The 25901-nt window shown below is 35.2% G+C and overlaps 1 protein-coding gene across 2 annotated transcripts in view; it reads right to left on the bottom strand.

Annotated features, from left to right (window-relative positions):
* HIBADH (3-hydroxyisobutyrate dehydrogenase) overlaps positions 1-25901 on the bottom strand; it is a 250374-nt gene that overhangs the window by 206761 nt on the left and 17712 nt on the right. For both annotated transcript variants that reach the window (XM_061414279.1, XM_061414280.1), the window contains exons 3-4: positions 19901-20010; positions 16886-17007 (exon numbers count right to left, since the gene is read on the bottom strand). In XM_061414279.1, coding sequence (XP_061270263.1) covers positions 16886-17007; positions 19901-20010 — 232 coding nt within the window. The remainder of the gene's footprint in view (positions 1-16885; positions 17008-19900; positions 20011-25901) is intronic.

Below are 25901 nucleotides of genomic sequence, written 5' to 3'. Positions count from 1 at the left end.
CCATTTTCTTCAGGAAACTGAAACAAATAGTAATCTTTCCAGATCAAACTTCCACCAAGCAGTTTTAGTACAACATTTATCATACCTAGCAAAACCACCAGAGGACAACTCCATCTGCTACAACAAAACAGAGGAAGATAAAGGTCTCCAAACACTTAACAGCACTTTCCAAAAAAAGGGCCATAAACCTAACACCACTGAAAGAGAAATGCAATCTGCACTCTGCAGACCTAGACAGGAATTGCTTCAATACTATCTTTTCCCCTCTTCCTCGCCATAAAAACTACCCACCCCTAGTTGTGATGTACAGATCTACATCCCAAGGCTCTTAGGAGATTAGGAACCCACAAGGACCAACAAAGACAGGAAACAAGGACTTCTTTCCCACACAAGCTTTCATTTCAGTAATTACGTAGAATGAACACTGAAAGGAAAAGCAAAAACTGTGCCCACTTAGAAGCATATCCAAGACAGAGTGGGTACAGCGCAAACTGGACATACATAACACAACCATCCCTGTCAAAGGTTAGGCGCAGAACACCTTAGGACAATATGAGATTGATACCATCCATTTTAGATCATTACTGAGGGGGAATCATTTTCAGAATACAAACACCATATTCAAAGATGTGTGTTCAGATAGGAGTATATATACCAATAAGAGTCAAAGCTCTGGTTTGGGGTCCAAGGAAAGTTAATTAAATGCCTTCCTCAGGTTTAATTTAAAGCACAGTTAAAAGGAAGGAACTTTAAGAAATTTCAGTAGAAAACACAGGAAAAAGCCAGATGCAATTAGATAAATTTTTCATCCTAAACTTTTTGAACTCTTTACATTTATACTTTTTATTAGTCTTTTAGATTATGATAAAAATTAAGGAGAAAGGATAAAAATGTAAATAAAATTAAACAGCAATTATTGAAAAGATTTTCTTAAGGAAAGTTTTAAGTTTTTTTCTTTTTCAAAAAAGGTTTATATGGAAAAATTATAAACAGATGCTTGCTTCTTTCTTTGTGTACATTGTGGTATCATCATATAAAAAACTCAAGAACATTTAAAATTCAAGCATAAGTAAAAGGAAGGTATATCACCTTCATTTTTGTTGCCAATGGAAAAAAATTCAGAGCTTAATTTACTATAAGATGTGGAGCGCATAACAGAAAAATAACCTCTTACTTCTTAGACGTTAAAATTTTGCTTTGGCAGGATAAGGGAGAACTATCAGATAAAGATGCGTATCCACACACATACACATCTATGATTCTCAAAGGAAAGTAAGCGGGAAATAGTAAATGGTTAGGTCGTGACACCACAAACAGCTCATTTTCACAGTATCTTTTCCCAAAACTTGTCCCCTAGTTGTGACCTTCATACCCACATGACACACATGATAAATTAAAAGTCAACAATTCCTTATTTTGGAATTTTATTTGAAGTTTATTCTGTTGCTCAACTGTACTGCAAATATACTTAATAAGGGGTAGACATCAAAATTACTATTTCAAAACTGTTTCGTTCCTGTTGTTAACTTTATATCTACATATAATTGGTAAGATATACAAATGCCCTAGTTCTCCCACTGCAACAACAAAACAGAATAGGTATTGTTCCTTTAGGTTCTGTACAATTCCTTACCTCATTACTACAGTTTTCCCATATCACCTCCCCTATGAAAACACTGTCCCATGTTCACGTTAGCATACTTCCTGAAATAACAGCAGTTCATTCGTTCAAAGCCACAGCCTCCATCTTCAAGTATCATATCACCACTTAAAACTAATGCACAGATAAAGATCAAGATCGCTCATTTTTTCCCCATGAAGAATCTCAATATCATAGGCCACTTTGGTTAGAAAAGATAACATGACTGAAGCCAGGCAAAGCTAATCTTGACCCTGCCATAATTGGATGACCCACTAAAGGTCCCTTCCAATACAACCAACAATAGGAAAAGAAAGCAAAACCACATAAAAATAACATTTGACTAACTTTCAGTTTTCATCATTATCCAGATGGACGATTTTCTGACCAACAATAATAATTATTCACTTGGAATTTCACCCCAATAAAGATCAGGGTCAAAATATCCTTAAGAAAATTTTTTTTCCAGAAATTTCTTGCCAGTATTCTCTACTCTGCCTTTTTTATCCTTAATATTCCTAGCAATCCATCTCGTAAGCATTTCTGGGGAGAACTGGATAATCCTTAGAATAAGAACAAACTGAAATGAAAGAAGCTTCACATATAACTTCCAAAATAACCTGGGAAGACTACAATACTCTTCTTCAGTGTTCTGAGCTATTAGTAACAAGAATGCTGATTTATTTTTTTCCTGTTGAACACACCAGGATAAAGGGAAGAAGGGCCCATTCATCAATCTTTTTAAACTGCTGCCAATCATGCCTGAAGCTAGATCTATGAGGATGAAACCAGACATATCACACTTGAAATTCTCACTCTTAGTATATGCCAAAAAAGAGAGGAGGTGAGGTCCAGTTTGTATTCCCCACTCCAGTACTCTTGCCTGGAAAATCCCATGGACAGAGGAGCCTGGTAGGCTGCAGTCCATGGGGTCGCTAGAGTCGGACACGACTGAGCAACTTCACTTTCACTTTTCACTTTGACGCACTGGAGAAGGAAATGGCAACCCACTCCAGTGTTCTTGCCTGGAGAATCCCAGGGACGGGGAACCTGGTGGGCTGCCATCTATGGGGTCACACAGAGTCGGACACAACTGAAGCGACTTAGCAGCAGCAGCAGTTTGTATTCCAAATATATACTAGCATACTGCATTTCAACACACTTGATCTTTACAAAATTCAAAGAAAAATTGGCAAAGTAAAATATAATAAACATATTTTCCAATAGCTTTCGATGAAATCTATGTTTCATACTTAAGCTATGAGGAGTATGGGTTGGTTTGTACTGCTCTCATTTTTTTAACTAATGTGAATTATGTTTAGAAAATAACTTCAAGACAGACACACTCACATACCACACACAACTCTTAAAGGCCTTCTGCAAAAGCTGTTGGGACAGATTTTTTTAATAATATGACTGAAGAACTGTGCATATTGAGAGGGTATAAAAATATGACAGGATAAAAACCATTAACTCCCAATACATTATAATTCTTTCAGTAAAACACATGATGATAGCTATAATGTGAAATTAGACTAAATACTGTACTTTATTATTATTGAGCAATAAACTTTGATACACTGTTAATCACAAGGCTTAATGTTGAATACTATAAACATACTAAAAAAGGTATACGTGCAGTTAAACATTATTTTTGTAAAGGCCAATTTTTGGTGATTAAAAAGTTGTAAAAGTATACTTAAATAAATAATTTTTTTTAAATAAAAAATTTAAAACACAAGTTAAAAGAGTGAACATATGTAAAACTGTCTGTGTACTCATACTTCAACCACATAGCTAAAAAGATACCCTCTGGCATCTTTAAATCTTCTTTCCAAGGAAGTGATTTTAGAGGGTTTAAAACTTCTGGCTTTCACTTCTGGTTCTGCATTTTCTTGTCCCTTTTATTCTTGTCATTGACTAGATTCAAGCATAGAAGAACAAAACCAAAACTGATTTAAATTATGGAAGTTTTGTTTTTTCAGTTGGGTAATAATTTCTTCTATATTGGGTGGCAGGGGAAGGGGGGAAGTCACTGAGTGGTGATATCAATGGAATGTGAAAAAGTATTTCGCTGATTTCTTTTTTTTTTATTATTAAAAAAAAAAAAGGCTTTTTGTTATTCTAGCAACCAAAGAAATTCCAAATTTGAAAGTACTACTCCTTTCATAATAAAACCCTCTACCTAAAATGTCTTCTTGCTATATCAGGTTAATTCTTATAATAATTCCAGTTTGTCATATCATACCTTCCAAAATGAGCCTCAACTTTCACACTAAAAAAAAAATGAGGACAGCCTGCATTTCACGAAGTTGCTATAAGGATTAAATGATTTAAAATACACAAACCACCTAGCATGATAGCCAGACACACCAAAGGTACTTAATAAATATTACCTGCCTTCTAAAAATTTCTGTATTATGAATTTTAAGGAGGTTAAATATATTTTGAATCCACTTATTGATAAGGCTATGTGCTTTCCACTTCATTACGCTTCACTGCATTAAGATTGTCAGATTTTTTCCAAGAAAGAGGGGGAAGGGAGGTAGCAGACACAAACTGAAACAGAAGAACAACATAGATGGCATTGCCCTTTCGTTTTCTTAAGTATTTTTTAAAATAAACTTGACTTTTTATCGCTCTTATCTATTTTTCCAAGAAAGTTTTTCTTCATCTTTTTGTATAAGAAATCAAGTCTAAGCCGACAGTCTATGCTAAAAGTATACCTAAAAGTGAATGTAATGTATCTTGGTTGCTGAACATTTTACAGTTTAAGGGCCTCATGCAATCTCTTTAAAAAAAAAATAGAAGAGTACTGGCAACTAAGCCTTCTCTCCCAGTTATGAACTGTTTCACACCCCTTGAAGGTTTCCCTTCATTAATTGTATATGCCAACATACTTTCTCCTTCTTTACTCTCAACCCCGTAGTTTTCTAAGCCACAGAATCCACTGACGACTAAACTCTTTGCATTCCATTTCACTTCTCAACACCCCTCTCTATTCCAACACCCGCCCACCCCCAGGAGATGCCAGCATTGTTTGTGTGGAGTTGGAAACAATACACTTCCACTGCTGCTTGATTTACATCAGATTCGGCTGGGCCTGGGGAGCAGTGTGCGGTCTCCCCCGCTCCTCCTGTTTCCCCCCTCCCTTTTAAAAAAATTTAAATTACTCTTTTTAATTTAAAAACTTCCGGATGTTTTATGACCTTGGCAGCTTTCCTTTTTCTCTGGAAAGACTAAAAAGGTAAGCTTAAACAGTTTTTGTCAGGTTAATGTCTTTTCTTTTTTTTACATGGATATATGACAACCAGAATCCATAGTGTTAAAACTGCAATAATAATGTTGCATTTTACCACACTAACTCCTGTTTGGCACAATTTCACTGGTTTTTGTAGCATAAATATGCAAAAAACAAAAACCGTTACATAACAGTAAAACTGGCTGTTCTCTAAACCTATTTGTCAGCAGCTACATGTGCTCCTGAGGATATAAAAGGATTTGATGCTTGCTTTTGCTCTTTTCATTCTTTATTTTAGAAAACCATACAATATTATACATGTAAATACAGTAAATCATTGCTTCCTTGACCCATATTTATAGAAAAGCAAAAACTTCTTTAGTTTAAAAAAATCTAATATTAAAAATACTATGAAGCCTAAAAGTCAGTTTTCCTTTGAAAGCCCACATTAACTGTCTGCTTATCAGCAAAGTTACAGTTAAAAAAACTTTTTTTTTCAGATATCTGAAAAAACTTAAGTATTTTAAACTCTTTAATAAAATTTATAATTAAAGTCATCTCAGAGATTGAAATCCTCAGTTTCCAACCAAGAAAATTTCGCAGAATTAAATATTTTATCTAAAATTAAATAAGTTAAACATGTTCCATCAAGACAATTTAAAAATAAGCTATTGCAGACACTCCCCAACATATGCAAATGATACAAATAATCAGGAATCACATTTCATCCATTTAAATTTTAAAACACTTCCATCTATGAGACTCCAAAAGTACGATTTTAACTTTAACGTCTACTTTCTACACTACTTTTTCTTCCCTTCTCATCCTAGCTCCCTCTAGACCCCGAACATATACATGAAATAGATCATTTAAGCCAGTGGTATTCGAGAACATCGCCCCTCCTCCTCCAGTTAGACAGTCTTGCCTTTTATATCTATGTGGGGGTTCCCATGGCAACACTCACTTACACCAATACTATTTCCAACTGAAATGAAAGAAGCCAAAATCTTAATGCTTCATTACTAAATTACACACACCCTAAGAGTAAGGATTTTTTTTCTATCATTTTTCTAGTGAAAAAGTAGATTTCTAGAATTTCAGCAAAATAAGTCATTTAATATTTTAGAAATAAATAAAAAAACAGTCATTGTAGGTAATTACATATGCATATTATTACAGGAGATTTGCATGTGCTTATTCCTACTACGTAAAACTGATATACTGAGCCAGAAGGCTGACTCAATTATAATTATAAATAGTATAATTTTTACTAATCCAGCCTACTGTATCAAATTCTTCTCCCTGCCCCCGCTTAATGCTGGCTACTTAGCTCACAAAAACCCTGGTGAGAAATTCTAACAAAAAAAAAACAAGAAGCAATTCATGGACAGCAGGAGGCAATTCCAGAACACAGGCACAATCTATAAAGAAAAACCACTACAGCTTTTTGATGTTAAATAAGTAGAAATATCAGCATACAACAAAGCCAAGAAGCAAACTGTTGTATCAAGTTTAAAAGTAAAATATTCAGTGTTAAGTGTCATGCACACCTTTTGTCAAGTTTCAAATATGAAATTTTCCTTATTTTTAAAACAAAGTTTTCATGATAATACTGATGGTTTGTTTGTATGTATTTAGTTTTAGTACAACGCACATTACAATCAAGTTATTCAAAATATAGGGAAGGAGAGGGTTGTGTTGTGTTTCTGTGTGTATATATAAAAGCAGGAACATCAAAGTGGGAGGTCAAACACTTAATTTGAAAACATACACATTTCTTAATCAGGCTGTACACACTAAGAAGCCACAGAGGAAGAGGTGAGAATATAAATTGAGTAACATTTCATAAAGCATTTTAATAAATAATTAAAGCTAAGAATTAAACATCTCTCTGTACAGTGAACACATTTTTTAAAAGGATAAAAATCAATAGAATGTACACTGAACCTTATTTATTCTGACAAAATATTGTGGCACCTGAATACTTGTATCATACAATTTTTTTCTGAAGAGTTTATTAACATATATGGGTTCATAAAAATAGAACATTAATATATTTTAATGAAAGAATCTTTTTTATTAAAATTTATAATGAGCCTTTTTTTCCCCTGCTTTTACATTATCACTTTCTTAAAATGGGCTGACTCAAAAGACTATAAAGACTCCCTCAAAATCAGTACAGGAAACTACAAGAATTTACTTTCCCAAAAACAGCTTTTAAGACGTGAACTGCCTAATGAATCTCATAGTTAGGCCTGTGAAAAGGACCAACTTGCACGCTTCAGAGGTCCTTCCCTCTTTTTAAAAATTCCCATACAGTGAAACCTGCTGACACCGCTTTTATAAGGTGGGTGTTCAGGGGAGGAGGGCACTGATTTGCCACATTGTAGGAATGAGCGGAGTTTTGCAACATTTGTGAGGGTTTTATAGGCAGGATCCTCTCTCCAGGATTTAGACAAGTAAAACAAAACCAAAAAAATATCCAACTGTTAAATGTTCATTTTATTTAAAAAAAAAAAAAAAAAAAAGGTAATCCTCTGCGAATGTCTCAACGTTTTAATTTACTTTCATTTCAGTATTAACTACCTAAACGCAAATACTTGCAGTTCAGAAATCTTTCCAGTTCTTTGGAGAGTGACATTTAATCAACCTTGCTATTAGATGTATTTTTAAGCTAACTTCAAAAACAAAATCTAGAGAAAGTAGTATGACCTCTCCTGAACAAAAAGCATGTATTTTAAAATCCTCCCTTTATCACAAGCAGGTTTGGATATAATGCCACCTGGTGGTACAGAAAAAAAATTTTTTTAACGAAGCTTAGATTTTTAGAAACTGAGCTGTTCTATGAAAACACCAACCACCCCTTCAGACTCCTCTACCTTCCTCCTAAACAAGTTATTCATCCTGCCGTTTAATAATGACAACTAATTTTTATTTTAAAACATTAAAAATTTTAAGCAATTAACTGCATGTGAGAACATCCTTAGTGTTTAAATATCATAAAGGAAGCCAAACATTTTTTCTTTTTTCAAAAACCTAAAACTGTACCAAAGCTCTAATTTTTAAAAGATGAAATACATAAGAATTGGGGGTGTAGGGATGGAGTAACCGAACTGCTTTGTAAAATTACACTGTATAATTAATTCCATGGTAAGAATGTTTTTATGGTGTGTTTTGGTGACCTTTTATTAGCATCAAGTTCACAATGCTGGTGGGCTGCCTTTTAATCCCTCCGCAGACAAAGGCCCTAAATAAACACAGATCCCTTCCTGGGAAAAAGTCCACTCTGGTTAAATGGTAAGGAAATGAGTAAATCATTAGTAATCTTTAAAGCCAAAGCTATAAACTCAAGTTACCTTAAGTTGAAATGAAAGTGTCCTGCAAGAGTTTCAAAGTTCTGTCACAGATAGAAATCTCCAGCTCTTGACTCCAGACTAGGCGCCAGCTGATAAACAAACAATTTAAGTCAAGAGCTGGAGAATTCCCAGCTTTTTCATTTAATGGCTTTGGCCCAGAGTATTTATTGCCTCCAGTTTTATTCTCACTTAGCTCTAAGAGGAAATTTAAACTCATCATTATCTTAAAGCCCCATATGGGCAGCAGTCAGCTCACCTGATAGAGCTCCTCTTACTCGGTACCAGTTTGAGTCTCTACTAGAAGTGATGTAATAATGTAAACTAATTAACTAGTGTTCGGTTGACTTCTTAACAGGCTACATAAATTGTGTTCAATATAGTTTACATTCCCACTTGGGGTAGTAACGATTCCAAAAAATTTAATTCTGCAGTTTTATTCCAAACTACCAGCTAAAACGGAGAAGGACAATGTCAGCGTTCTCAATCCCCGACATGTGCCCACCTAGCCTCCCTCTACCCTCACTCTCACCCTTGCCCACCAGCCCTTGAATATTACATAAAAAGCAACTTTCCTGTATAAAAGTAGGCTATTTCTATTAACTTCAAAATACTCAGTGTTGTCGGATCTATTTCCCAACAGAGCAGGGTGTAAGATTTAAGATGTAAATGCTCGATCATGAAAAGTTGTTGATTTTATACGAGTACTAGTAAGAATACAAAAGTACAGCCCAACTAAAGCCCATAAGATACCATCAAAAATTTCTAAACGCTGTTTTTAAATGTTTGCTACTAAAGATTACAGATCTCAAAGCCAGAACTATACTCAAAATTATCATTTACTTTTAAAGAAAAATCTCATCTCTACTCAGGATTTTATGTCAAAATAATTCAACTATCTGAGTGAGTGCAGATATTTCACAATTACAATAAATCAACTATCCTTCTTCCTCTAGCTGCTTATCTAATGAAAAAAACGCTGCAAGAAAATTTTTATAGCCTAAGGTAAAGGGTTAATGTGGCACTAATGCAAAGAAAAATTCTCTCATTTCTTAATTTTCAGAAAGTTTTATAAACCTATCTTGGCTAGAAAAGCAAATTAACTATTTCAGCCGTCTGCCAAGATTATTTTTCTACTTTTACTATATGTACATAGTACATTAAAATGTTGGCCACTTGAGAATGAGTATTACCCTCACACATAAGAATTAGTGGAAAAGAAACATAAGTAATGATAAAACCACTTGTATGCCTGGCCTCACATTGTGTTTCACAACTCCATAAGAACAATGCTGTCTTAGAGACTGCAATGGATAAACATTCTGAAGACCACAACTAACAGGCAACAACTTAACTTATAAAAAAGATGGCAGGTGCAAATCTTAAAATTCTTAATACTCTTTTTAGAATAGAGTCCATACCTCTCCCTTGCTGGGTATAACCTGAGCTAAATACAAAATAACAACAAAAACTCTCTACCTTCAGGTCAATTTAAATTACTTGACGCAGAAGACAGATGGTGAGTTGGTTATCAAACCTTCACTGGCCATGTTGGGAGGATGGCCTCCAAGAAATGTGCATGTAAATTTAAATTTTTCACAATTAAAATATCCCAAAGAATGTAAAATAAAATAGAACTGTATGACAAATATATACAGAGAAGGTATTAAATTCTATGTAATATACTTTTCATCAGCTGATATTATCAAACTTTAAGAAAATCAGACAACTATAAAACTGCAAATAAATCTGGTAACAGTTTGTGATGACAAAGCCCTTGTCAAATTCTTAATTCCATTGCCTCCTCTCACCTCCCCCCAATAGCTATCCAGGGATCACAAGCAAAACAAAATAAAGACATATAATACATCAGGGGTACTGGAATTAATTTCATGCTGCTAAGGAATCAATAGATGTTAATGAAAAATAAATTATATACAATTAATAGACTTAATTTACCAAATCTATTTCACCTGTATATAAATACTGCTAAGCAGTTCTAAACTATGTGACCAGACCCAAATGTGTCTGGTCTGACTTACATCCTGAATGGCAATTAAAGGACATTAAAAATACCCCAGGATTACTTGAGGCAGGACCCCTGCCTTATCCATGCGCTTTCCAACAGAACCATGTGAAGAGAACACAGTGACCCTCCACCACAGGGTAGAGCCTGGCAAGAGCAACTCTGGTAATAGTTACTTGACTGCAAATTGAGATGCAGTTAAAATCTGGCCTGCAGATTTGGAGATGAGGGAATTGCAAACTGCAAGCGAGTAAATTCTTAAAAATAAACTAGGTTGTTGTTAGCAATAATAATTATTACCAACAATAACTGATAGTAATAATACGAACACTGAATGAAGTGATCACCCTGCATTCTCTATCCCATTCCTCCACTATTTTCTGAGGAGACAAATTATTAATGCTGCCTCAACCATGTTATCTTGGGCAGTGAGTCAGCAGTCTTCTCTAAACATGTTAAGAACTCATTAACACCTTATATAGGGACTCTCCACAACAACTGTTGTAAGGGAGTTTCAGACATGCCAAAGAATGTAAAAAGAAGCTTTTATGGGCACCTCTTCTTTGGGACTAATTTCAAAGAAATCCTTGGAATTTATTTACCAAACATCTCTGAACCACTTTGTGCGAACTGGAGAAAATCCCAGGCAAAATGTACTCTCCAGAGACAGAAGGGATACTTAATGGATACAGGGTGATAAGTAAAATTATGGGTAAATGCAGATGGATAACAAAATTAACTCATTTCTGGGTATACTGGTACTGATGAATCTTATGTCACTTCTAAAGAAATAGACTTATCCATTAAATCAAGTTAAAGAAAAATTTAATTATTTGAGTTACTACTAAAGTTTTAAATACCATTGAATCAGACCAAGGAGAGGCTTACTTTAGCCTTTTAAGATAAAATAATCCAAGTCTCTGATACAGAAGTCAATGCCACAAAGTACTTCTAAGTTTTATAATAAAAAATAGAAACTGATCATTTTAAAAGAACTAAAAATCATCACAATAATACAATTCTTTAAAGGAAAGAACCCATGAAAATGAATTATCTGAATCATGTTAAACCAACTTATTTCAAAACATTAAAAACAATATTACTGAGGTAAGACTAAAATTCAACAATGAATACTGTACAAAATACTACTGTGTAATCAAATAGCTTATGAGAGCACCAAAGACCTCCTATGATAGCTCTTTCCCCCAACACACACATTACAAACCACGGTAAATTAAGTTATATGAAATTTGGTAAAAGAATTTGCTTTTGGACAGAAATAGCAATGTTTCAGCCCAAAGCAAAGTAAAATTGCCAAGCTATAAACCTCTCTAAGAAAATGTTTTAATGGAAATGCCAAGAGACCCTTAACCATAATGGTGTGGTGTTAGGTGCCAAAACATAAATAAATTTTGTTTTTGTGCTCTCTTTACCCTAAATTAGATACAGGTCGAGTGGAAAAACAGTAGGTATCCAATTCAGTGAGCGGTAAAGGCCAAGACGTGCACATTTGATTTTAAAAACAATAATGGAGTCTATGTGAGACTTTCATTGAAGAATTAAGCGAGCAAGTCTAGCACTCTAAGAGAAACTCCTTAATAGGTCTTGTGCTTACTATTCCATATTCTAAGAATACCTCAAACAAATTACTAAAATTTAACCCAGCCAAGTAGAGTATAAAATCTGGTTTCCTGGTCGGGAACTGTTACACAAACACATACACACAAGTTCAATTATTTAATTCTGACATTAATCCTAACCAGGGCAATACAATTTAGCAAATCAATGAGGCTGGCCAGCACAGAAAGCCTTGGGCTATCTACAAGAGCCATTTCAGAGTCACTTCAACTCAAGGTTTCTGTGCAAACCTACAGACATACTATGTAATCAGTGATCTTATTCTTCAATTATTCAAGCACAGTTAAATGCTATAATTATGCCCTTGGCACAGAAAGAACAGTATTTAGATATCAATTACAAACAATAGTTTTTAATTTGTTTTATATCTAGCATTCATTATACAAGAGAGCTGGTCAAACTGGAACTAACTCTGTGGTAGCAGACCACACCCCCCACCAAAAAAAAAATGCATGTGTCCAAAATGGTGACACTAAACAACACTTCACATTAAAGGATTACAACTTTCATAAAAATATGATTTACACAAGACAGATAAACAGATTAGGGCATCATACTTATGAGGCCAGTGTCATGGCTAACAGACAGAGATCCTGGTTAGCTTTACTGTAATAAACAAACTGTTAAACAAAGGCATGGTATTAGACATATAGGGAATCAATATACAGGTGATCCAGTTTAACTAACTCCGAGTGAAACTACCTGCTAAGTCCTAGCAATACAAAGACAAACGTTCCACAAGCATACCAAGTTTGTTCATGCCTCAGAACAAGTACAGAGTACCTCTTACCTTATAGAGTACCTCTCTCCACTGAGAACAGTCTACCCCGGACCTGTGTGTTCAGATCTCTGCTTAAATGTCACTTGCCCAGAGAAGGTTCCCTGTCCACTCGATGTAAAAGGGCCCTCCTCTTGGTCTGTCGCCTTAACGGTTTACTCTATTTTTTCCTTTATCGTGCTTATTACTGAAATTATTCTTGTTTGTTTATCCTCTCTATTCCGGTCAAATAATAAGCTCCATAAGACAAAAGATGTTGAGTATCTTCAAAGCTCTCTCTAGTACCTAGAACATACCTAGTACATAGCAAGTACTCAATATATGTTTATTGCATGAAAGGAAGAATGAAGCATGTCCCTTGCAATCAAGGTCCCATCAGCATAAATTAGAATATATTAGAATAAATATATTCTAAAATCATTAGAATATATGATCAGAAAACAGTATATAACACTGTAAGAATTACATAAATACAATAATTTAAGTATAAGACATTCCACTGAAGAAAAAAATGAAGACCTTCACGTTTAAGTTCCAGGCTCTCTGGAACTTAAAAGTAAACGTGAAGGTCTTTCAATTTATCAACAGAAGTACAACAGAAAATGAAACTAAAGGTGGTAGAATTATATGAACTAACCAATTTCCTTTCTTCCTTGCTTAAAGAGTATTTACCAAAAACAGTCATATCTAATTCCAAATTCCAATGATTCTCCTTGGATCTGGGAATCATCTACAAGGTTTCCAGCTGATCTTTAACATAAGTGTTCCAGTTCCAGAACTTAAAATCCTTCACTAGCCTAGAATCAGGTGTATGAATCAGATCTGGTGTTACCCTCTTCTTAAATATCCAGAAAGGTCAAATTAAGTATTAATACCCACCCCAGATAGGACAAAGAGTAGGAGAAACACGTAAAAACTTCAAAGGTAATAGTAAGGCTTTATTTCTTAAACTGGAAGGGGGGAACACATGGGCCTGATGTGCACTTGTAGTTTGCACCTTTATAATTTTATAAATATTTTGTATATAAATTCACATTTAATAAAAATTTGGGGGAAAAGTTACTCCCTGCACTCAAAAGGATTAAGCTTTAGAGGAAGAAGAGAATCAACACCTATAAATATAATGTAATATGGCTTTGATAAAGGCATGTTTCATAGCTTCAAAAGGAAGCACCAGGATTTCCCTACTGGTCCAGTGGTTAAAGACTCTGTGCTTCCACTGAAAGGGTTCGATTCCTGGCTGGGGAAGTTAAAAAAGGAAGCACCAAAATCGGTTGAGGCATGTCAAAATATTTTATAAAGTAGTATCTAGGGTACAAAGCGATAACTGTACAAGCATATAACAATTATTTACAATGGTTTCAGGATGATAAGTAGAACAGTTTAAGCATCGTTTGCTTTTTATTTTTTTTTTAAGTTATATGAAACAAATAAAATTGAATAAAAGCTAGCAGAAAGCAGAAGGGGCTAGACTGAAGAAATCACTGTCTTAAAAATCTGTACAACTTCAAATTCTTCATCTGGGTTTTAAAAAAGGTTCTCTTTAAAATGCTAACCACAGAATAGGAATACAATGTGTTCCCATTTTAATTTTCAGAATACTACTGTATTTGTAGGTAACACCTCTATATAATTACACAAAAATGCATTTTTTAAGTCTAAGATAAGAAACAAATGAAGAGTGGGGGGGAGGAGGATAAAAATGGGGGAATTTTTTTTAAGATTTTATTACAATTACCTCAAATAATATATGTTTTAAAACTGACAAACATAGAACCTCTGTAAAACTGTAAGCCCATTTGGGTACCTAACCCAGACTTTTCCCAGGTCCCTGTTCCTAAATTTTATTTAGTTAAAATGCAATGATTTTTAAACCTGCTAACTCTAACTTACAGAAAGTTCCCTCTATTTTAACTGAGAAAGTGCAGGCATTTTTAACCCATATTAAAAATATAAAAATAATAACAATGAGAAGACAAACATAAGTTTCTATTATATGTTAGCCAAACTCATAATGATGATGTGTCAAGCAATGAATTATCACAAACCGTCTCTACACAAAATTTTCAATCTGTAATACAGATCAGACTGAAGTGAATAAACTTTTACAAATTAGCATTTTTATACTTTAAAACCAAAAAACTGTGATAAAAATAACTTGATAAGGATGAGGAGTAATCTCAAAGTTTTATCACAAAGAAGACTGTATTTTAAATGTTAAAATAATATTTAATGTTATTAAATGTTATTTAATTTATTGTATTTTTCATTATCAAATGATAATTTCAGGCTATACTCTTGAAGCACAAGATCAATCAACTAATATGTACCATATCAATTTTCAAATTAAATTACAGAACCACTCACAGAACAAAGAATTGTTCATTTACTGAATCTATTCTATAAATAAATTCCAATACCAAGCTTAAAATTGCTTACTAGTTTATTATTAATTTTATTTTATTATTAATTATTAGTTATTTATTATTTATTAATGTTATTTAATTTATTGTATTTTTCATTATCAAATGATAATTTCAGGCTATACTCTTGAAGCAAAAGATCAATCAATAAGATCAACTAATATGTACCGTATCAATTTTCAAATTAAATTACAGAACCACTCACAGAACAAAGAATTGTTCATTTACTGAATCTATTCTATAAATAAATTCCAATACCAAGCTTAAAATTGCTTATTAGTATTTTGTAATCAAAGATCCATACCACATTATAAATCTTTACACCTAAAATTCTACTTAGATGATTCAATATAACAATTATAGGGGCTAAAAATTATTTATACCTCCACCTATACTAAAAGGGCTTCCCTGATAGCTCATTGGTAAAGAATCTGTCTGTAATGCGGGAGACCCCAGCTGGATTCCTGGGTTGGGAAGATCCACTGGAGAAGGGACAAGCTATACCCACTCCAGTATTCTTGGGTTTCCCTTGTGGCTCAGCTGGTAAAGAACCCGCCTGCAATGCAGGAGATCTGGGTTTGCTCCCTGGGTTGGGAAGATCCCCTGGAAAAGGGAAAGGCTACCCACTCCATATTCTGGCCTAGAGAATTCCATGGACTGTATAGACCATGGGGTCACAGAGTCGGATACGACTGAGTGACTTTCACTTTCTACATTCAAAAGGGTTTGGGATATAAGATTTCTTTACAAGCTCACTAGGTTCTTTATGAAAAAGAAACTGATTTAAATTATTACATTTCATTATTTTTTAATTCCAAAGCCAATAATCATGTTTAATAGGAATAAAATTGCTATTTCATTGTCTACTGCCATATCGCTATAATTACATATGTATGTGTATGTGCATGTATATTTGATTACACAGTAACTCTGAAAAATTTGTAAATTATAGAAAATCATAATCTTGCCATTCCAAAATACCTAGATATCCATATTAGTATTTTATATAATATTAAGCTTTTAGAATTTTATTAGCTCCCTGTCCTCTGATTGAGATTGTGGTAAAATTTATTTATAAATTTTCTAATATTAAGTTATCTATACATACATGAGATAAACTGAACCTGGTTGCAGTGTCTGATGTCATTCATACACGGTTGTATTTCATTTGTTAATGTACTTTATAAAGTTTTTACTTCTATATTCATGACTGATGTAGACCTATAGTTTTTCTCTCTCATAATGTTTCTAACTGGTTTAATTATCAGAGTTATACACATTTTACAGAATGATTTAGGAAGCATTTCCTCTTTTCTCATTGTCTGGGAAAGTTCATATAAAATTGAGATGGTATGCTCCTTGAAATTTTGGTTAACATTTGGTAAAATCACTTGGGCCTAGTATTTTCCTCATGAAATCATTTTCTCTTTTTTGCTACTTCTTCAGTTTCTTTAATAGTTATAAGATTATTCAGGCTAATTATTTCTTGAATCTGTTCTGAAAAGTTAAAATTTTCTAGCAATTGATTCAGCCCTACCCACAGGATTCTGGATCAAAAATTCACAGCTCTTCAAAGCTGTAACATCCTTTTATCTGAGTTTAGAACAAGCATTGTATTTTGAGAGGGCTAAACAACATAAGTCAGTTTTGGTTTGTTTTTATTTGTAATGAGGAAACAGAATCTGCAGTAACTCTAAAAATAACTGGATTATCTTGGGTACCAAAAAATCGTAATTGTTACTTCTGACAAACAGAATAGGTGTGCATCTATTTTAGCTATGACTTACCACCAGAAACAGGGGCATCCATGAAAACTGCTCCCATTTTTTCAACTTCTTTGGCCAGTTCTTTTGAAACCATAGGATCAATAGTACTGGAATCTATTAATAGTGAGCCTTTCTTCACTTTTCTAAGTAAACAAACAGAAACATCGTTTTTTTAAAAGTACAGTTTTATAGTTTTAAAAATATAGTTTACAACTCTGAATAAGTCTTTCATGCACCTACTTACAGAATGAGAATCTGCTAAAAGCTGCCAGATATCAAGGAAGTCTCTAGTGTAAATATTAGAAACATTGTTAGGGACTTCCCTGGTGGCTCAGTGGTAAAGCATCCGCCTGCCATTGCAGGAGACATGGGTTAGATCCCTGATCAGGGAGGATCCCATATGCTGCAGAGCAGCTAAGCCCGTGTGCCACAACTACTGAGTCTGTGCTCTGCAACAAGAGAAGCCATCACGTTGAGAAGCCTGCACACCACAACTAGACTTGCTGCAGCTAGAGAAAAGCCTGCACAGTTACAAAGACCCAGAGTGGCCAGAAATAAATTATATTTTTTAAAAGCTCGTTATTAGAATTGGTTCAAAATCTCAAATTCATTTTCAGATCAATTACAGTTCAAAGTAAACTCAAACTATTTCAAACAAACCAAAGTAACCTAATAAACTGCATGGTATAAATTCTGGTTTCACGTGAAATACACATTAACCATAATAATGTAGGTTAGCTAAGATGTAAGCAATTTAAAACACCTATTAACTTTAAAGGGGCTATTTGGTAAGATTTAAATTTTTGTTTGTAAAATAGCTGGGTCTCTTTAAAAAGTAATTTACTTGTCTTTAACAAGCCATATTGCAAATTTCACATATCCATTTTATTTCCACTAGGTAGAAAAAATATAAGCAATTAAAATTTAGCCATTTGCTTTAGAATGGCATATTCTTTAATAATTGTAATTTTGTAAAGATAAAATAAAATATAAAACAGATACTAAGGAAAATATAGGAATGGACCTAGAAATCTCAAAGAGTCTTCTTGTTCTTTATGGTAAATTTATATATATACACTGGTAAAAGGGGGAAGCAGTCTTTTCATTATCATATTTTACATCAATATTTAAACGGCGTTCTTAAAGTAAAGGGATTCCCTGTGGCTCAGCTGGTAAAGAATCCTCCTGCAATGCAGGAGACCTGGGGTGGATGGATCCCCTGGAGAAGGGAAAGGCTACCCACTCCAGTTTCTGGCCTGGAGAATTCCATGAATATATAGTCCATGGGGTCGAGTGACCTTCGCTTTCACTTTTAAGTAATAGTTTTGTTTGCACTCTAAATACAGACTATACACCTGTCGAGTTCCCTTACAGTATATTATCTATGCTATTGTCACTAGCTTGGAGACTCAGACCTAAATTATAATTTTTTTAAAGGGCTATGGCTAACCTTCCCAAAGTTTTTACTACAGATAAACTAACCCGCAAGACATTTAATCATAACTATGATTGGAAAATTAAAACTGAATAAATATAAATATTAAAGGGGAAACAAAATCATTGCTAAAACCATTAAAAATGTTTTTTCTACAGAAAAAATAGCACATAAAATGCTTTAAGCAACAATTTTTGACATATGAATTGATCTGGTCTAAGTGCAGTAAATGAGTATGTTCTATAGAAAGGAAATAGCACACTCTATTATAGATCACTCCAGGATGTATATACCCTAAAAATGACAATTAAGTTTACCAGTCTTCTGTGATAGTAGTATTTTTAAGATCTTAAATCTTTAATCAAATGGGAAATCATTTCAGAAACTACACATGCAACTGGGTGTGGGGAAGTGATCCTGGCCCAGAAGAAAATAAAGAACCACCCTTGAGAAGCAAATTATAGTTCAGTGTAAAGCCAAACTCCTTCAAAGCACTCCCTAGACAAAACCACCCTGGTTGGTGGCCACCATATTCCTAATAAAGGATATTAATTAACATAGAATTTTGTCTACACAAAGTTTTTAGTGACTTTTCCCTGACAGGTAAAGCAGGGCCATAATTGGAACAGACTAGGTAACAACACAGCTAGGTCACCTCAGGGCCACACACACTGTGGGCCTGAGGGCTTCATCCAAAATAGTATCTTTCAACCTTCTCTGAAATCTAAACATTTATCTTATCAGTTTTCTGCCTAATATTCAAGTGTCTTTTGCTTCTAAGTTTGCTAGTTTTCCAAAGCAATTCTGTTTCCTAAAACCTCAAGTTCCATGCGTTACAGCTTCATGAAATTAAAACCCTTTCTTTCAGCCCTTCATGTGTCCACTGAGCCTACCAGTTTGTTCTAGCTCTCTGCTATAACTCAACAATGAAACAAGTTAGGTACAGGAATCAGTAAGACCAGAAAACTAAACTGCGAACTCACCCATTGCCATCCTAATATAACCACAAGGGTCTGGCAGCAGGCACCAATTAACCAAAAGGTTCTTGAAGCGAGGCACTGGGTAGGAAATGCTGGCCTAAATAATATATCATTCAGGGAGCTACTGCTAATCTTTAATTCCAGCTTCTCAAAGTTCTTACTACAGATGAACTAACCCAGAGGACATACAGTAACTTTTAATTTCATAATAAATTTTAAATAATAGTGTTCTTTCCAATGCTTGGTTTTATTTTTCATAGAAATCTTTTCCTGAATTTCTATAAACCATAAGAAAAGTATGCTTGTAACATTTGTGTACAGTTTAAAGTCAAGCTTTAAAAAGTCTCTTAAAACAGCTTACCAATGAAAGTGTTAAGTTTAACGCAAGAGTTAAAGGAAGAGAAGCAAAAAAAAATTCATTCCCAAAAGTCACATACTTGAATTCAGTGAAAAAATAAACCCTTTACAATGAGAGAGAAACCACACTATTCACTTTTAAGACATAAGAAAACAGTACAAGAAGACTTAACAAACATAACTGTAATTTCACAACTGTTCTAACAAATGTGAAATACATAAACTATCATAGAAAGAACATATCTACAGTTGAGAAATACATACTTTAGAATTCCATTTGCTCCAGAATAAGCTTCTATCGCATTGATGCTGGTGGGCAACATGGTAATAATTCTGTCAGCTTTTTCAGCTACATCTGCTGGGGAAGACACTACCTTTAAAAAAAATTGCAAAGGCACATTATTTAAATCAAATGCTTCTAGAGCACAAGTAGGACCCACTTTTTATGCATGCCTGTAATAGTAACAGTGAATAAAAATCAATACTTGTTTTCAAATGACAAAAAAAAAAAACCTTACTGCCTAAAATAGAGAGTCCACTCCTTACACACATACAGATGCAGCTTCTATGGAATCACATCCACTGTTTACTTTTAAAAGTGTGAAGTGAGTTGAGGGGGAAAAGGGCAAAACCCTACAGTCCTGGGAACAGACACACTTCTCATGGATTCCTCCAACTTGGACTCTTAAAACAGCATACTTCTTGGTAGATGCTCTAAGAAAAACATTCTAGTATAACAGAGCTGGTAGCTGAAGTACAGGATTCACCAGTTATTTCATGAGCAGCAAAATCCCCAAGAAAATTCTCAAGCCCCCATTACCACTATCTTCCAGCCTCTATTTTCAAGAGAAAAAAAAATTAAGCCTCTCATTAAAGTCAGAACAAGGACAAGCATGAACTGCGCTGACTGAGACCACCATGAAAGTCTGAGAGCGTGAGCTGCCAGGACTCCTGTGGAAACCACATTTACAAGGAAGACAAGCCAACAGGCATCAAGGTACGCCCTCTCTGCAACCCTGACTTCTGCTTTAACAATGACCATGAACATACCACACAGGAAAGCTGCTCTGTCCATCCTCTGAACATACGTGCACACAAATGTCGGTGTCTCTGCCCTCACTCACATCCCCCACATCCTCTGCTCTCTCGCATACATACACCATGATACACCTGACCAGCTGGGCAGCCACCAAAGAGGCCAAAAAAGACCAGGAAATCACTTCTTGACTAAAACTCCCCTTTAACAGAAAGAATCCACCACCCTGTCATAGAAGTTCCTGTCCAAAGCTTTTTTTCCTCTTTAAAAAAAGACAAAGGATTATCAAGAGGATAATCAAAGATTTCTCCGTAGGATGATTTACTTATGCATTAGAAACAAACGTATTTTCTACAAGGAAATGTGAACTGGCACATAAGCATCTTGGGAATGGGAATGACTCTGTTTTTCATGCAGTGGAAGTACACAAAACGTTTTCTTTTTGTCTTTGATGTACAGCTGATGAAAGAGTGAGAAGCCAAACACAGTGTGCAATCTAAATATTATGAACTAGAAGCAATTACATTTCAATTTTCCATAAGAGATTATCAGCTTCTAAATCAAAGTCTACATAAAGGAAGTTTTAACAGAATTTCCTATGTTGTACTTCAAAATTTCAGACAATCAAGTGTCCTGTCACTTTGTGTGTTAACATTAAGTGAAACACCACAGACTCTAAAAACCAAAAGAAAAGAAAAAAGATAGTCTCTCTTATTCTAAAGGCAAGACAGTACTTTCGAGTCTACAATGCAGCACATTCAACAACATGTATATTTTGATATATAGTAGGGATCTGCCACAAATCATTCCAGAAAAAACATTTTTTTCCATCCAACGACAAAGAAATACTTAAGTTAGGTGAAAACCTTTCCTACACTCAAACAAATACTGAGATTTGAAAAGAGGCAACTGTTTCCTGGCAAACAATTCAAGTTTATTCAAGCAAAAAAAAAAGTTCAGTAAGATGAGAAGATAAGAAAAAGAAAGGTTGTAGGAGCTGTAATTCCCTACTTCTGGACTGTGTCAAGAATATGGGTTACATGGAGAGAGCCCCACCCATTCACCCTACTTAAATGAAGTAATAAACACAGACAAAATGCTGGCGTACCTTTCAGTGGCCTTTCCTTCTATCGCAGCTCCATCTCGCTTGATCTTTCAGGGCCTGTATTCTAAGACCTCAGCCGTGAGGTCTAAGAGTCAACTTCAAACTTTCTCTTAGGAATTGAGTCTCTTCCACTGAAGGAAATTCAATTCCATCTAGATAGCTCCTTGAGACGTGCCTTCAGGGACCCCGACGATTAGCTCGCAAATCTAGGAATACTTCACACCTCCAAGCTTCTCATGTTCATGAATTGGCATTGCCAATTCATATAACTGCCAAGTGCATGGGGTGGCCAATCAGCCCCCTGCATCCTTAGCATCTGCTTCTTGGGATGCTTGGGTTGCCAGAGTACTGCTAACCCCTCAATTATAAAGGAAAGTAGTGTCAAAGCTCACAGGTCCGGAAAAAACACACAATGATAGTGATAGCTGGAATGTCACCACTCTACTGGCCACAACTGCTCCATATCTAATGACTATATACATTCGGTACATTATAACAGTCTCTAATTTGCACTACAGAAAAGGCATGTTTATTAGACAGATAAGACAGACATGTGTGTCCAGTTATTCAAATCATCTTGCCTTCCATGTGATGACTTCAAGACTGAAATAATTGACTAACAAAATTTGGCCACGACTCAAAAGCTGGCAGGAAAAAAACAAACCTTATTGCCAATCTGACACTAACCACAAAAGCCTTTAGGAGCCAAACTAATTAGAGTCCCTTCAATTACATTAGCTAATTGAATGGATAAGCACAGACAGACAGCGTGGATCAGTGAAAGGAACACTAATTTAGAAGGCAGAGACCCGGGTTTAGCTATAGCTCAGCCACTAAGTCATGTGTGCTTTTGTGCAAATCACTTAACCTCTCTGACTTCAGTTTCTGAACCTACAAAATAAGAAAACTGACTCAGGTTATCTTTAAGGGTTTCTACCTCCAAAGTAGAAAGACAACTCTGGCAAGGAAATTTTTCCATATTGAGTAAATTTAAATGCTAGGAAGGTATTGCCTCTGTGAAAAAGGACTGATAGGATAGGAAGCATCTGCAGCGACTCAGGACCCTTCTGCACCTCCACATGTGTGGGTGGTCACTGATCTGGCTGACTCTGGACCATGGCTTTGCTCTGTCATGCGCATTCCAGAAATTCTTGACAATTTCAACTGCCTCCTTCTTACACCACTGTGAATTAAGATGACCTTACTAAAGGGCAACTCATTCCGGTATTCTTGCCTGGGAAATCCCATGGACAGAGAAGCCTAGTGGGCTACAGTCCATGGGGGTCACAAAACAAACACAGCTTAGCAACTAAACAACAACAATTTTTCCATTATCTCAATTTTGATTACAGGAGATTGGTTCCCTTCAAACTATCTAGTTTTTAAGCATTTCTGCAATCAGATTCATCCATATGCTAGTAAGTACAATGGCAGGTGTACAATATAAAGAGTAGATGACTGGGCAGATGGAAGGCAAAATCTGCTTTGCTGGGTGGGGGGGCGGGGGATGATGGGCATCAGGGTCCACAGTAATCTGAAGTAACTGTGGATTTTTTCTACAGTTACATTACTTTCCTTTTTACATTATATTTTACATTACATTACACATTACATTACATTTCCTTTTTACATTATCAGTGGAAGGAGACAACAATTAACCTAGCTATTTTACATAAAGAGAAAAATCTCGCTGTCTCTTCTAGACAAAACAGTCACATAAGTCAAGCTCTTAGCACTGCTTCCAAATAAACTAAGTGGGACAGAGATATTTGCAAAGAGACAAGATGAAAATGACCTTGGTTAAACATGCCACTCTGTGTATTTTCATCTTTCCAAATAGAAAAGCATATTGTTGCTTCAAAATTGCACCACCCTTAAAAAAATTGACTGAAATGGTTTGTGCCTACATCTTGAAACATCTGGTCAACAATGATGAAGCCCACTCAGCAAGAGGCTTTTAAAGTTCCCATTTAACAAGACCTGAGTGGATGCCAGATTAGATCCCAAGAGACTTTCTTAACCAAACATGGTCAGCCTTATAATCTAGGAACAACAAGATGGCTTCCAAGTTTTTAGAGAGAATCCAATTAAGCCTCATTCAACCGGAAAACTCACACAGAAATGGTTGCATAAGTCTCAAAACTTTTGGTACCAATCAGAGGCATCTCCAAGGAAATTCCTAGACAATGAAAATGAAAATAAAGCACAAGTCACATGCCCCTGATACTAATGCTTAAAAAGAGAAACTGCTATCTTCTGTGTCCAGGACACAAGGCACTCTGCAGAATGTATTTTTAAGCAGGGATGCGGTCAAATTCCTCTTTGTCTCCTAATTTGGTTTTAACTTTTATCATCATTCTTTGACTTAAAAACATGTCTAAATTCTCTTCCAAGCAACTCTGGACTCAGTGACTCAGTCAGGACAGTGGTGCACTTCTATGTGTGATATTGGGGATGAAGATTTGGGAGAAATACAGTATAGATACTAAAGCAACAACCATAACAGTAGTAACAGCAGTGGCAGCAATAATAGCACTTCCCATGTGCCAGGTTTTCTAGAACTAAAATGAAGGTACTATTACTAATTGACATTTTATGAGACACTTTAAGTATTGATAGAAAGACATTAATCTGTCTAAAGTCACTCAGAGCTGAGATTTGAGACCAGACAGTCAAGTTCCTAAGTTTGTGCTTTTAAACCACTACATTCACCATTTATTGATTCATAATTTCTAAAACCCAAAGGGCTGACGATTACCAGGGTTACATTCTTATAATAGATGCTATAAGTTGCAAAGATGCATTCAGGGTTAAACCTGTAGCCCGCCAGACTCCTCTGTCCATGGGATTTCCCAGGCAAGAATACTAGAGTGGGTTGCCATTTCCTCCTCCAGGGGATCTTCCCAACTCAGAGATCGAAACCGGGTCTCCTGCACTTCAGGCTGATTCTTTATCAGCTGAGCCACCAGGGAAGCCCAGGTTAAACCTGAGTTTCCAACAGAAATAAAGACATAACAAAGGGTTACTGCAAGAGGAAGGCATAGGTTTTTGGTTTTTTTTTTTATGGGAATGACCACAAATAACATATTAAACCAGTTGTAAATGTCCCAATTCGTTAACATGTAAAGGTACAAATTTCCTTCACAACCCAGTAGCGTTTTTTACTACTAGGTACAGCTGGAAGGAAACCCTCCAGGGTGGTCACATCCAAAGCACTTCTGCACCTGGAGCTACAGGCGGCCACCTTGCACCTTGAGGGGAGGGAGGGGCTGGGCTGCGGAAAGGGGAGCCAAGACACAGACAGAAATGAATCTGCTTACATCTGTACCCAACATTCAACTATGCTTAGGTTCAGACCACTCCCCAGCTCTTCAGTTACATGAAACAACAAATTCTCAGTTTTTGCTTTTTAAAAATTGAAGCAGCACTTCTTCAAGATGTTCAAAGATCTTTAAAACCAAGTGATTGCTTTTTGATCCTTCAGATATGTCTAGTTTGGTACTTTCTCTTCCCGCAAATTTCCTACTGAAAGCACAGTTGACATTAGAAATCAACTAGCCATGCTTTCCACAAACTTTGAGGAAAAAAAATTATGTTTCCTTTGGCTGCCATTTCATGGACTTCCCTTGAGATAGTAACATTAAGGGAAGAAAGGGACATCTGTCCTTAAAATGTAAGCACCAACTCAAATATACTCTGAATTTTTGAATTCTTAATCCATCCATTGTACTACTGTGGACAATAGCCAGGGGTTTCAAAGTTTTCACCTGCATTTTCCCATCTAATCCCAAATCTTATCTTCATCTTTTAGTGGTAAAATGAAACTCACTTTTCCCTTTATCAAACATTTAAAACTAAATACAGCTATGAAATAATATTGACATTTTAACATATCAGATGTCATCCATCCAAATTAACACTATCTTTTAAAGTAGGACTCTTAAGAAATCACACTTGTTTGAATGACACTGACACTGCTCAAAATGGTTTTTAAGCTGCCAGCATAAATCATTTATCAACAATGTTTTCATTTTATGATATTTATGACAGAATATTCCCCCTCAGGCCCAAAGCTTTTTTACTTTTCACCCCTCTCCCTTCATTCATCTAAATTTCACGTCCTC

The sequence above is a fragment of the Bos javanicus genome, chromosome 4 (genome assembly GCF_032452875.1).
Source record: "Bos javanicus breed banteng chromosome 4, ARS-OSU_banteng_1.0, whole genome shotgun sequence".
NCBI classification, from domain to species: Eukaryota; Metazoa; Chordata; class Mammalia; order Artiodactyla; family Bovidae; genus Bos; species Bos javanicus.
Note: the sequence above shows the minus strand (reverse complement) of the source record. Positions and strands in the feature narration are given on the sequence as shown.